Here is a 14,699-nt window from a genome sequence, read left to right as displayed (position 1 = left end):
TTGAGCACTGTTTGACACCATTTTTGACACTTTGGATATTTATTACCACAATTTTTCAAAAAGGACTAATATATACATTCCTAATAAGTCCATTTTTGCTTGTTTAGAACCTAATAATTCCCAAAATGGCTTTTCATAGCCCAAACATAAACCATGCAATGTATATTTGAAGTAATTCATGAAACAAAACAAAATATGAAAAAACTAATTTCGATTCCCAAAATAAATACTATGAAATGTAAACTAAATGTGATCCTCTATTTATAAATATCAAAATAAATATATTGGGAACACTCACAACCTTTTCTGGTAAAGTTCTATAAATAAATCAACATATGTGGATCACTGTTGATGTCTCTAGAGTCATTTATGGAGAAAAAAAAAACTGTGAGCATCAACATTTTTTGGCATTTAGGAGTTAATTGGGAGCATATGTAAATTATATTAGGATCAAAAAACACATATTTTTCTACTTTAAAGTGTCCTTTATACAAAATACAACTATTTTCATTTATTCCAAGTATTTAGAAAGTAATAATCATTCAAATATGGCAATTTTGAGAATACTGAGAATAGCCCCCCATCCAAAAACATCCAGCCAACAGCCATTTGATAGCCAGCCAAATGTCAATTGATGAAAGACTAGAGGACAACCAACACAAACTGTGCAGCAACAGATGAGATATTGTCTATGATTTTAACATCTACAAGGTGGACCAACAAGGTAGGAGTGTCTAACAGAGTGGAGAGTGAGTGGACAAAGTCTTTAAAAATTCCAGCAGCACTGCTGTGTCTGATCCACTCGTATTTGACTCCATGAAGCTGGCTGCTCATGTGTTGTTAGTGTGAATCCAAATCTGTAATCCTCTTGTTCAAGTACAGCTTTATATCGTATACTATCTGTGCAAAGTTTTTCAGACACATCTTGAAATTAGGGGATTCTGCTACTCTATCCCCCTATTCAGATAGGATTCGTTTTATCTATGGAGATGGGGTGAAGTAATTATTACTGGAGTATCATTTATAATAACTGTGTAGGATTAGTATAGTTTTTGCCATCTATTTTGAAGGTTTTAAATATTGCATATTATATTATATATCTCATCCAAAAAAAATTACATTCTGTATTCTTATTGTAATAAATTGTCGGTGCAGTTACAAGAGCAGGTTTACTGGGAGCAGTGTTGATTGTAAAGTCTAACAGCAGCAGGAAAGAAGATATGATTGCTGAGGGCTGGATGTTTTTGGTGGGAGGACTGTTCTCAGAACAGCAGTAACAGTCAAAACCTGCAGTAGTTCTGTGTATGATCTACACTGTGCCGCTCCCAGCGGCACACAGCCGCTCCCATCTCTGTTATTTTCACCAAGACGTCTTATCCAGCTCAAATCCATAAACATTACTGACATCTGTTGTAAAAATAACATTACCCCAGCTCGCCATGTAAAACTAATTCCCTCTGAATAGGGCTTATGCTGTAGTACACCCTGGTCCCTGACACTGGTATTCAATTGTGCATACAGAGCTTGTACAATGTCCATACATGAGCATTAAACAGTACAATGGGATGCCAGGCTCTGTTTCAAGCGTGGGCTATAGGGTTATAAAACAAGGGGGCATCATAGGTTGATGGACACAGTGGTTTGTTCAGAGTGGTGCTTGGTATTCAAAACTAATCTTGTAGTCTCTGTACCTGACCTAACTAATGCTTTTGTGGTTGAATCAAACACTCATAGTAATGTTCCACTGAGATCAAAGTCTTCCCAGGAGGGTAAAGACTAAGTCTGCTGCTACAGTATTAACATGCATCCAAATACATGGTAACCCTGCACAAAGGCTTCTTAGGAATTTTCTCTACAGGAATACTGTAACTTCAAGAAACTGTGGGGTGCCCATAAATGCACTTGGGTGTAAGCCTAAATCTAAGCCAAAGGGTATAAAATATACACTGACCTGTGTACAACATTCCCCTCTAATAAGCAGTGGTGTGCTTTTCCGTTGGTATCAAGACACCTCATAAAAAACTTGGAACAATTTAAGGTTATGGCATAGCAGTGTTTTCTGTTCACACCTCTGTGAAACCTGAGTCAGGAAACATTGACAAGCCTTAATGGAAATAAGCATGTAAATATATGTTCACAAAAATTGTGAACACCTGTTCATCCAAGGGTAAATATATAATTTTCCCCATTTTTGCTGGACTAACAGCCAATGTTTAGATTAAATACTGGAACTAGGACTGATATGACTGAAATACGGTATACCACAATATTGGAAATGTTACCCTATTTAAAAATGATTACAGTATATGAAAACAATAATATGATCAATTTTTTTCTACATATCTATCTACTTAAAGGAAAACTAGGTAGTATTTTAAATTACATTATGCTTCACTGTCCTGTAATAAAGAGAACAGAGCTTCTATCATTGGTACTTTGTGCTCAGAATGGCAAAAACTCCACTATGTTACTTTTGGAGCATAGTAGGAATCCAGCTCCCCTCACCCCTCCCCCTTGATTTGAGTACAGTGCTGTAAAAGTACACTACACTCTGCAAATATAGGGGGAGGCCAGGAGCCAAAATATCATATCGTACCTTGTGTTCCCTTAATGCCAATGGGGCAGTAAACAAGACCACTCCAACAGAAACACCCTATTTTTTATTGGCTCTCATTAAGACTTGAAGACTCACTGGACATATGTTCTATCTTCAATTTTTGGTGAAGTCAAGCACTGATAGAACGTTTTGTCAGCGAAATTCATGTCACTCAGTATGCTCCATTACTCTAGACCAGGAGTGGAGAGCCTGTGTCCAGAAACATTTGGTGATTCTCCTGATAAAACACAGATGAGTTGATTCAGGTGTGTGTGTGAGCAGAAAATGAATCACACCATGCTGCAGAGCGGGCCTCCAGGCCTAAAGCAGTGCACCCCTGCTTTAGAGAAAAATACAAGTTGTCCACAGCTCCATACTGGTGGGCTTCACACTTATCTAGCACTCGCCCTAGAACTTGTCACAACTTCACAGAACACAGTTAGTCAGCTTGTGGGCTTTATGCACCACCTGCTGACCTTAGGCTAATATGCAGGTGCTACAGAGCATTCCATGTTGCTTAATGCCTGTAAGTAAACTGTAAAATTGTGAAATCTTTAATATTTGTAAATCTTTTTATCTTTATAAGAATGAAAAAACTGTGCTATACCTGTCTCCACAACAGGACAGTCTGGTCAGTATCCTTTTCACCTCGTCCACCTGCCTCTGCTGCTCACCTGTCCAGCGCTCCTCCTCTTCATCTGATGCTGCCTGGCCCTCAACAGAGCGGAATAGCTGCTCCTCAACTGAGGACAGACCAACAGACACACATTATTATTAAATACAAATTAAATTCTGCACATATTTAATAATGCATTATGTAAGTTTTCATTCATTCATTGTCTGTAACCACTTATCCATTTCAGGTTTGCGATGCATCCGGAGCCTACCCGGAATCACTGTGCGCAAGGCAGGAACACTCCCTGGAGGGGGCGCCAGTCCTTTGCAAGGCAACACACTCAAACCTACAGATACTTTTGAGTCGTCAATCCACCTAACAATGTGAGTTTTTGGATTGTGGGAGGAAACCGGAACACACCAAACTCCTCACAGACAGTCAACTGGACTGGGACTTGAACCCACAACCTCCAGGTCCCTGGAGCTGTGTGACTGCGACACTACCTGCAGTGCCACTTTGCCGCCCTTTGTAAATGTTCAGCAATATCCAATTTAAAGCAATGGTTTGATAAACAAACAGCATATACAATTTTCTACTTTGCCCCAAGATGAATTTGAAGTTTGCTTCTTTATTTTTACACTGGAGCTACAAGGTTAATATTGTGAACATTTTATGTGTTACTTTAAGGTACATCCATTATGTACACAGACATTCAGTTGTAAACACACAGCATATATAATCTCTGTATTTGACTGAAATGAAATGGGACTGCCCGTTGGGATGAGTTGGGGTGGCTTTTGTCATACATAACTAATCAATACCTGAGCTTAGTGGATGATTAGTTCTGGGGTCGGATTCACTAAGGTTTCCTGAGGAAAAAAGTACAAACGATCCTAAGTTAAATGCTAAGAAATTGATAATAATGTTCTTAAATGCAATTTTACAAAATAAATCTTAAGTTCCCAAATATTGCCTTATGATAGATGAATTGTTTTCTTAAGGCTTTTATTTTATTTTAGTGTATAAATGCAGTGAGCCACATATTAAAAAATAATTAAGCATTATTACCAGTGTTCTGTTACATCCATTCAACTGATTGCAAAATGGATAAAAATGTAAAATTTAAGTTATTGAGAATTAGAAGTGAGGGTGGGGGACAAACCATAATCAAATTTGCCATTATTTTGCTTGTGCACAAATTGACAGTACCTTATGAACAATTTCCTTTTTTAGAAAAAAATCCAATTTCAGTTTGTTAAATTAGTTATATAACTGATAGAAAATTCAGAACTTTAAATCATTTTAGAGGTTTAGCTGAACTCATACTTAACTCTAAGACAAGTGTAAGACTCTTGTAAATTAAGAATTGAGAAAATATCTTTAAACAATACTAATTGTAAAAATACTAATACTAAAACCTCCATCCGAGAGAACACAGTTACACTACTCCATAGCTCAGTGCTGAAGGCTTTATACACCTCTACCCAGTGCTTAGCTTACAGTATAGTGACTTTATGCTTATGTGTGACTATGCTAGGCGTGGTTTACCATTCTCATGAGAGTTTTCTGCACGTCCCGTGGGAGAGTCACGGTCTCTCTGTGTATCTAGACAGCAGCGCCAGTTCTGCCGGCCGTACCGCAACTCCTCCACACTGCTGAACACCACAGACACTTTAGACACCTCCGACCTGCATCAAAATACACAAACAAGCATTGATATTGATATTGATATATTGATAACAACAAAAATCGCAAATTATTGCTATTTAGAGGAAACATAAAAACTTGCTGCTTTCCTCCTTTGGTGTCCACACTCTCTTCATTCACATTCAGTCTCGAGAGGTGTAGCTGCCCAAGTCTGTCCCATTTTAGTCTTACTTAACTTAATATTACTTTGGACATAGATTTTATCATGCACTCTTAAAATGCTTTGAAGTATTTGGATGCTTTATATTTTCCAGATTGCCCTTAAACCTCCACAGAAATTCTCTAATTTTAAATGAATCAGAAACAGAGCAGGACGGTGGTTCTACAGGTAGTGTTGCTGCTATCATAGGTTCCTAGGGTCTTGGATTCAACTCCTGAATTGGGTCTGTTCTCTCTGTGGTCCACATGGGTTTCCTCTAGGTGCTCTAGGTCAAGCAACTGTTCAAATGTGTCCATATGTGTGAGGGTGTGAGTGACTGAGTGCGTAAGTGGATGCAGGGATGACACCACACCTCCAAAAGTAATGGGACAAAATGTATGCTACTGAAATATGGAATCATGTTCTTTCTCCATATCTAAACCACAAGAAAATCTGAAAAGACACTGACAGTTTTGGACAATAAATAAAATGGCTGTATGTATTTATGTTGTAGCATGATGACCCTTGGTTCCTATCACTCCCATCGTAAAGACATCTGACTTTCTACAATGAATCATTTATAACAAACCATTTTGAATTACACATCTGTTTATTCAGTGACATTTCCCTTAAAATGGTAGAAGCCTTCAGCAATTCAGGTTTCCTAGCAGCAATAAGAAATGCTCCAGACCAGACATTTAGCATTAGATTAGTGTCTTAACGAAAATCATGACCATTAATGCTTTTTACCCGAATGAAGATTAGTCTGAGCAGCAATGGTCTGAAGTGGCAGCTGCTTTAGACCCCATAATGAAATTAAGATTTAAATTGATTAAGCCTCTGAGGCAGATTATAGGCCAGTTTTGTGCCTGTGGATCAGTGCTAGACGCGGCTCTGGAGTGGTGCAAGGGACTGTTTCTTTTCCTAATGACCCACTTAAATGTAACCAAAAAGTGGTGGGATCTCACCCCAGTGATTGTAAAAGTGGTGGGTCAAATGCCCATTCACCCCGTTGTTCCAGACGCCTTGGGTTGATGTCCTGTAATGGATTGGTGAGAGTGTTGAAAGTATGCCTTGTATGAGTGTGCACAAGGATTCCACGTAGGCTCTGGACCCACTGCAACCCTGTATAGTAATGGTTACATAAAATTAATAAATTAATGAATTAATTAATCAATAAAAAAACACATGTTTTTGCCTTAACTGATAAACTCTGAAAGAGAAAAAACTAAAATACAGAATAAACCATTTTCCATTAAAACGGCTGAATTCCCTTGAGCTGCAGCTGATAGTGGCTGTGTTCCTCTGCATAGAGGCTGGGGAATATGAGCTGTTTCTAAATGTACAATATCAACCCAGTCCTTTATATAACATCAAAGAGTGGCCCTGTAACTCAATCCAATCTGCAATAATTCACTTTCATAAGCACTGTAATCATTTCATTGGCACTTGTGATATAGCAGTATGTGCAGTGTGTGCTGTGGGTAATTGAAGCCAGGCCTAAAGTAAGGCAGACTTCAGAGACTGTATAGCTGGGCCATATACACAGATCCAACAAGAAACATCAATACCTTTACAGACAAAGAGGACTATATATATGTAATATTCTTTAATATTGCAATACACACTAGAATTAATATGTGGCTCTCCTAAACCAGCCAGCTGGTTATGTTATAGTGCAATTTTATGCCATGAAAAAATAAAAAATAAAAGAGTCCTTTACACTGGAGTTATGAGACATTTTAAACACAGGTCATGTTCAGGTAGAAGGCAGCTGTAATAAAGTGCAAACTTTTTTTTAACTTTGAATACAGCAGTGGCTCTGCTCTTTTGTGTAAGGGGAAATCCGATAGGGGGCCTTCATGAATCGCACTCTAAGTGCTTCCAGATGACAGTGACTTGCCAGAGGAGAGAAAAAAGGAAAGTGCTCAAGCAATGCATTTATTCATTTTCAGAAGACTGAATGCTGGACAGAAAAAGGCACACACTGCATGCTGTGGTATAGAATGACTGGAAATGATTCAATTTGATTCCAGTTCTTCAGCAAATAATTTGGTTTATCATTCATTCATTCATTCATCCATTAATTTTTCATTCTGTAACATTCTGTAGCCATTCCACCTACCAATGTGAGGGAGGATGGAGGAAACCCATGCAGACATGGAGAGAACACACCAAAGTCCTCAGCCCTGGCAGGGTTTGAACCCACATTGCCAAGTCGTTTTGTTATGAATCAGAGTTATAAATACACAATTAAACAGGAGGCTGGACTATATTTCTTTACGTAGTTATCTACACATTAATCAACATTTCAGTTTCCACGTCAATGTAAAGGTTCAAGGGTTAGGTTAATGTGCCATTAGTTAGCTAATAAGCTAATATTTTTCTGTAGTCCCTGTGCTGGTAAATACAAACTAAAAGGCAATGTCATATGCATAATTAATTCTATTAAAAAGAGAAAACAAACCAGTGGAAAAACATAAGGCAAGCATCTACAAAACATATCATCAAATCTAATTACTTTTCTACTATGTAGTAGTAAATATAGAATCTTTTCTCTGTACTTTTTCCATCTTTGGTAACTTAAGACTCATGCTGAAGGCAGGTGCTGTTGCATGTTGGTGACCTGCAGGTGAACAGGATGTAGGATTGAACTGCTTTAGGGCAGAAGGGTCAAAGCACTGAAAATTTTAGTGTTTATTCTGCTCTAAAACAAGCAACGCAGGTCTCAAACAGCTTCATAAGCTGCTGCCTCAGCTTGTTAATATTATTTCAGTTAATTAATTCAGTTTTGATGCACTGTTAAGAGTTTATTACATATTACACCTGAAGGTATGCAATGAAATGCACATACTTTTGACACATTCTACAGAGATTTGAGCCTATACATAAAAGCCTTTTCCATTTTGGTTAATAAATGAGAATTGTTATATATAAAACAATTTAAAAAGAATGAGCTAAATTATTCATTTATTATCAGTAACTGCTTATCCAGTTCATTGTTGCGGTGGGTCCAGAGCCTACACGGAATCACTGGGCGCAAGGCAGTCCTTCGTATGGTGACACACTCACAAATTCACTCACACCTATGGACACTTTTGAGTCGCCAATCCACCTACCAATATGTTTTTGGACTGGGAGGAAACTCACGCGGACACTGGGAGAACACACCAAACACCTCACAGCCTGTCACCTGGAGCGGGACGTGAACCCACATCCTCCAGGCCCCTGGAGCTGTGTGACTGTGACACTACCTGCTGCGCCACCATGCTACCCTGAGCTAAATTAAATAAATTATTTCTGTGCTTAATATTATATTTTGTTCTGTTTGTAATCATTTCAGACTGCTCTCACTAGGTTCCCATCACATGATACTACCAAGTTGGGAATGTGAAATGTACCATGAACTTCCACCAAATCACAAATTACCACTATATATTTTCAAACTGCTATGAACACTACACATTACAGAGGTCAACACTCTTAGAGGAGAACACGAACTGGCCATTTCAGTTTAGTAAGATTTTCAGTTGAGTCATGAGGACAATAGTAAGGACAAGTGCTAATGCTGGATGATTTTTCTGGATGATAAACACCACTTAAATTCATGCTGAAGGTAAAGAAGGAAATTACATGGCTCCACAGTCCAGTGTGTGAGGTGTTTATAACCCTCTAGGCCACAATTGGCATAGGGTATAGTGAACTTAAGCTCATATGTGGCCAAGCTGAATTCAGAAGAAGGTTTAAAAGGTGTGTCTGAACACTTTTGGACACATATGCTGTATATGCACCAAGTTTTTTATTGTCAGCTGCAAAGCATTCAACCCATACTATGTGGATTAGTCATTTTTAAAGTAACCAAATGAGGCTTATAGACTATGATTTGTATCGAGTATCGAGAAGGAATAATGCTGTTGAGACATTAAAAAATACTTGGAAGTTTGAAAAATATATTTAAATTATGAACATTTAAAAATGTTGGAGAGGATACAAACTCCCAGGTACACCTTATCCTATCAGGATGCCAGATGTTCACTACTGAGAGTAGTGGTGAAAGTCTGATAACAGCTGTAGGATCAGACAAACCATGGGAAGTTAAACCAGCTTCCCAGACACCTGAATGGAGTCCAACTGTCTGAGAGAAGTTCCACTGTTAGATCCAGCCGACGCTCAGCTTTGCCTCTTCCAAACACACTGCAATCTGAGCCCAGTCTGGGGCCGAATGGAAAAGCTGCGTCAGGGCCAAGGGGTTATGAAATAAAAATTAAATAAGGTGAATATCCTTATCCTGCCCATCACAAACTTAACCTGGGGATAGGAAAGAAATTAATTTCGTCAAGTCAGCTGCACTAATATTGCTGATATTGAAATGTTAAGCAATGAAGAACCTTTTATTCTGCAAGTCAATGCGTATTGCTAATAAAATGCCAAAGTATAATATTAACATAGCTTTGCATATTGAGAATTTAAATGTCGTTTTTGGTGGGGTCTATCTCCATGACTCGGAGAGACAGTGGGAACAGAAGAAATGTCTGAATTACACCATGCATGGGACACAGAGCCAGCAGAACAGCCATCTGGCATCCGTTAGCCCTAACCCGTCATTGTTAATTCCTTTTGATTGCATTTCATGGGACCTTCTACCTTGTAACAAGGGGCTTGAAACGAATTTCCAAAGAAACTGCTACGCCAGGCATGAACTGATTCATGGTCTGGGCTTTGTTTTTTGTACATGGAAAAACCCAACTAATTAACAGACATTAACAATAACTAATATCATATGTGCCATACATTTACTTATTGTACAATTGTCTTCCAAGTATTCATTACATATTTTGGCTGTTCATGCAAACATCTTTAAATGTGATTGTGTATGGAGCATTGGGGATAAAAGTGTAAGAATGTAGTTTGACCTACAATAACGAAGTAATGGATAAGATAATTTCTTTCTTTTGTTTTGTACTTACTAGTAACTTAACACATTATTTTAATTGTTTTTGTCATTGAGGATTTTATGGTGGTTACATTTTCATATAGCAAGTTACTTTTAATGGTAACAATGTTCAAACATTAGATATTAGGTATACATATTTTTCTCTGTGTGTAATTCATTCATTTGTTGTCTGTAACTGCTTATCCAGTTCAGGATTGCAGTGGGTCTGGAGCCTACCCAGAATCACTGAGTGCAAGGAAGGAACACACCCTGGAGAGGTAGCCAGTCTTTTGCAGGGCATCACACACTATGCATGCCTTGATATTACTGAATCTAGATCTTAACAGGGCATTATATATTTCTAATACAGAATCATTTATATATAATCTGAAATCTGGTGCTCTTTGAATGCATACATTGTAGTTTTAAGAGATATGTAATTCACTATATAAGAAATAAAGAGCTATTTGAATTTCTTAAAGAGACAGGCATGCATGTGATGTCAGGGTTTTTTCGAAAAGTTTTGCCTGTGAACACAACAACACTGACTACGTTGCAAAAAAAACTCCATTTTCAATGACCTAAAACTTAGATTTGTGTGGATGGGAGACCAAAACGCAGACAAAAAAACAACAACTCAATTCTTAATCATATCTGAATCGGTGTGGAAGGGGCCTCAAAGGACACAAAGTAGTGCTTGCTGCTCTGGTTAAAATGATTTTCCAGTGTTAGTAGAACTGTGTGATGAAGTCTGCATAATGTGCAATCTTTTGTTACTTCTCTAGAACGGGCTGATATTGGAGATGATGTGCCTTTGCTGTAATGGGGACGCTGATGCAGCTTTATTTGAATAAAGCAGAAGGTTTTATAATCAACGCTTACTGGAAACAGAGAAGAATTGGCACTGGTACATAAAGGAATATTTATTATCCCTGCTGCCTTTAAGGGGAAAAGCGAAGGATGAGAGTCATGGGGACATTTCCTGAAGCGTCTGTACTGCATGTAATAGTATCTGTCCACTTGGCCCACAGCAGGGACTTCCACAGTCAATCTGAAGCACTGTTATGTAACTACAGTTTTTTTAGAAAGGTGGTTCATTCAAAAATCAAATTACAACATATTTTAATTGATTACATTGTGGAAGAAAGTGTAATATATATTGACGCTGTCCAAAGAAAAACTTATAACCATGTATACTACATCATTTGAACAAAGCTGCTGTCCTTCGCATAAGGTTAAAAATTCATGATGAATGGACCAATAGAAATCCTCCAAAATTACTTTTACAATGACTTCCATTGAAAGTTAAGAAGTTTGTTTCCTTCTTCTTTACGTTATATTTTGGAGGTACATGTTTTTCTTTGAATGTACTTTACAAAGGCCTTGAAAAAGCCAAGATGCTTTTCATTATTTTGCTTCATTTCCCATTAGGCTCAGTTCCTTCGCAGGAAGATTTAGCTGCTCTCGGGAAAAAGCAGAATGAAGAACAGAACAAAAATGAAACTCCTGCAGAAGAGAATATGGAAAATTCTTATATTACTTCCAATACAAGGAAGGCAATCTTGATTAATCTTTACTGGCCTATGGCTGGAAATAAATCATACAGTTTATAAACATCATTATTATTTTTGCTGCAACTTCCCAAATACACAGATAATTTCTGGCTGCAATATGTGGAAGAATGGCTGCATTTGCACTAAATGTGCTCATAAAGAGACAAAATAAAAGTCCTCCCACTATTAAAACTCAAACTGCAAACTATTCACTGTGTGCTATACTGTATCCTTGTGTCCTAATTGTCTGATTTTCCAACACTGTCATTATAATAGATGCACAAACTGTGTGCCAATCTAATATATATTATTTAATTTTTAGTACATATCTCTCTACATTAATAATGAAACATTTCATAAAATGTATAAATCAGGACTACATCCATCTGTATTACCATTATAAAGAATTAAGCAATATGTTTTGTAAGATTTTCTGTAGGGTTACAAATCAAATGAAAGATGTAGTTTCACCTAAATATTCTGCTATTCCAGAATACAAAAATCAAAATTCAGTCTAAATCATCTGTCAAAATCCAAATTTGTAATCAAATATCTTTTGATACTGAAATTATATTAATATCACAATTCATTTCTAGTGACAAAGATTGAGTGTGGGGGGGGGTTACAGAGAGAAAGAGAGAGAGAGAGTTTTTTTTCCATTCCTTGTTGCACTGTCCGGCTCCTGCTGGGGTCTTTCATTGGCCACAACTCCAGGGAACGTTTAAACCTCAAAAGACCACAGGCCTTCATTGTGAGTCTGTAGCTTGGAGAACATGTAACCACCTAATTTGTGCCTGATGTCTGTATTTTGTCATGATTGGCAAGTCTCTCTGATCAGTCAGAGCTCTGCAAGGTTTCACGTCACATTTAGTCTCTACTCAGCTCGCTTGGAACCGAAGTGAGCAGGTAGTAAAAAAGTGACCTGCTGCAGGGACCAGGTATAAAATCTGCCTAATAGAAACAGAAAAAAAACAAGCAGAGTCAAGTCGAGTAGGTACCATGAAGGTAGGTACCATAGTCTATACATTATCTATAGATTACCTCCTGCCAACTACATCAGTAGAAAACCTTTGTCAAGGGGCTTCCCACAGGATTAGGTAACACAAAACTAAATGCTGGATATAGCTGATGTTCTAGGGTTACGAAGTGTCCTGTATTTGTGATGTTCTGAGGCCGGATGAGTGCAGCTGCTTGTGGTTTAAGAGTGAAGACACCAGGGCGCTTCCTGTATTTATTAAAGCAAAGATCTGAAGTTGCACCCGGACAGTAGCCTCTGTTTCACCTCTCTTTCTCTCTCTCATTCTCACTCTCTGTGTTTCTTTACATCACTCCATTACAGGGTTTTAAAGGAATGGCCTACACAAACATCAGTTGATTTAGGTATTACAACAGCAGTTAATATAGTAATCCACCTACTACTAAATATATTGGTTTATATGTAATATCTAGTTGTAAATAATAATATACACAGCATATACAAGTGTATAAAAGCTTGAAAGTACATAGAACACTCTTGAGCAGCCATACATGAACCTAAAGTAACAAGGCCCAATACCAAGAGATGGCTAGAGGGGGGTATAGCAACTCAATATTGTTCTGTAGGGGGTGGATCTGCATTCTTAAGAGTGATGAAGCTCTGTCCATTTGGGATCAGCTGAAATGTTCCAACATCTGGTGAATGTCCTTTCCAGAGAAACAGTAGCTGTTTCTTCAGCAAAAGAAAAAGACTAGTTATTAATATCCTTCATTTCAGATGAAATGTTTGAGGCAGGGGTGGCACCATGCCTCAAAAGTGGTGGGGGAAATGTATCCTGTGGGATGAGTAGTTTGAAACAAGTTATTTAGATGCATTTAAACATGATTTCATTTTCAAATTTAATTTAGTGTTTTCTCCATACCTAAAACACAGAAAAATCTCAAAAGACACTTGTGGTTTTGGACAGTATATAAAATGGCTGTATTTGTATTAAAGACATGAACTAACCCTGGTTCCTATCACCACCACTGTAAAGAGATCCAAACTCTTTTGAATGACATCTGTTTACTCAGTCTAAATTCGGTAGAAAGTTTTAAAAAGAAGTGGTATTTTCCATTAAATGATAGAAGACATTAAGATTTCAACCTGTAAACTGTCTCCTAGCATCAGTAAGAAATGCTCCAGAGCAGACATTTAGCAAATATAGTGTGTCCAAACATCAATCTTGACCAGTTAGTGCTTCACATTTACAACATTTACCACAATAGAGATTAGTTTGAACAGAGGCAGTCCTCACACAAGCTGGAGCTGCACAGTTTTAGAAATGTGCCTCCAATGTCCCGCTCCCAAACTGAAATCAAGATTTGACTACCTGCCTGTTCATGCATATAGATCAATGAAAGAAGACATTGTTTCATATCAACAAAAGAGCAGAGTTAAACATATATCATAACCAGTTAGAAAAAATGTTCTGCTGTGGTCTTACTGATATATGATATTATTGGGATTAGAATTTTAACCTTAACCCTAACACTAACTCCCAAACTGCATAAACTGTACTAACAACTTTACAACTTTATTGTTGAATTGCTTGGAAATATTAAATTGCTTGGAAACCCTACAGCTACATTCATACACATACATACATTCATAAAATACATATTAGGTCTGTCAAAATTAATGAATTTATACATTTGTTGAATGTTGCACACTGTGACTTTAGTCATTGTGTTCGAATACAGCTTATAAATGGGTTATAATGTATAATACAGTAGGCACTTTAGTGGGGGTGGGTTGGAGATGTAGGCTACATAAAAAGGTACCATGCTGCAGCTGTTAAAATACATTAGCTCATGTTCTACACACAGTTGGTTCCATGCATAAACATAATTTACTTTTTCAAAGCTGGTAGTTACCTAGACCCGGTTACAAACAATGAATGAATGAATGAAATGTGGATGTTAAAAACGTATGCTCTGTTATTTAAATAGATGCTAAATCAGTTTATATCTATGTAGCATGTTTGTTGTAGAACAGAAGTTTTCAGCCTTCTGCCTCATGCTGTTTGTAACTAGAAAGCATAACGTCACATGAGAAAATCAAGTGTGGTATTATATCTAAAATATATTTGCTGACACTGAAAACACTGAATTAGGGCCAGAAAAATCATTTACAAAAA

The 14,699-nt window shown here is 37.5% G+C and overlaps 1 protein-coding gene across 2 annotated transcripts in view; it reads right to left on the bottom strand.

Moving 5' to 3' along the window:
* Positions 1-14,699, bottom strand: part of efcc1 (EF-hand and coiled-coil domain containing 1) — a 36,947-nt gene that overhangs the window by 4,969 nt on the left and 17,279 nt on the right. The window contains exons 3-5 of one of the 2 annotated variants that reach the window (XM_066672561.1): positions 4,761-4,900; positions 4,034-4,081; positions 3,204-3,339 (exon numbers count right to left, since the gene is read on the bottom strand). In XM_066672561.1, coding sequence (XP_066528658.1) covers positions 3,204-3,339; positions 4,034-4,081; positions 4,761-4,900 — 324 coding nt within the window. The remainder of the gene's footprint in view (positions 1-3,203; positions 3,340-4,033; positions 4,082-4,760; positions 4,901-14,699) is intronic. The other variant, XM_066672562.1, reaches the window with a different exon arrangement.

Source organism: Hoplias malabaricus, chromosome 5 (genome assembly GCF_029633855.1).
Source record: "Hoplias malabaricus isolate fHopMal1 chromosome 5, fHopMal1.hap1, whole genome shotgun sequence".
NCBI classification, from domain to species: Eukaryota; Metazoa; Chordata; class Actinopteri; order Characiformes; family Erythrinidae; genus Hoplias; species Hoplias malabaricus.
Note: the sequence above shows the minus strand (reverse complement) of the source record. Positions and strands in the feature narration are given on the sequence as shown.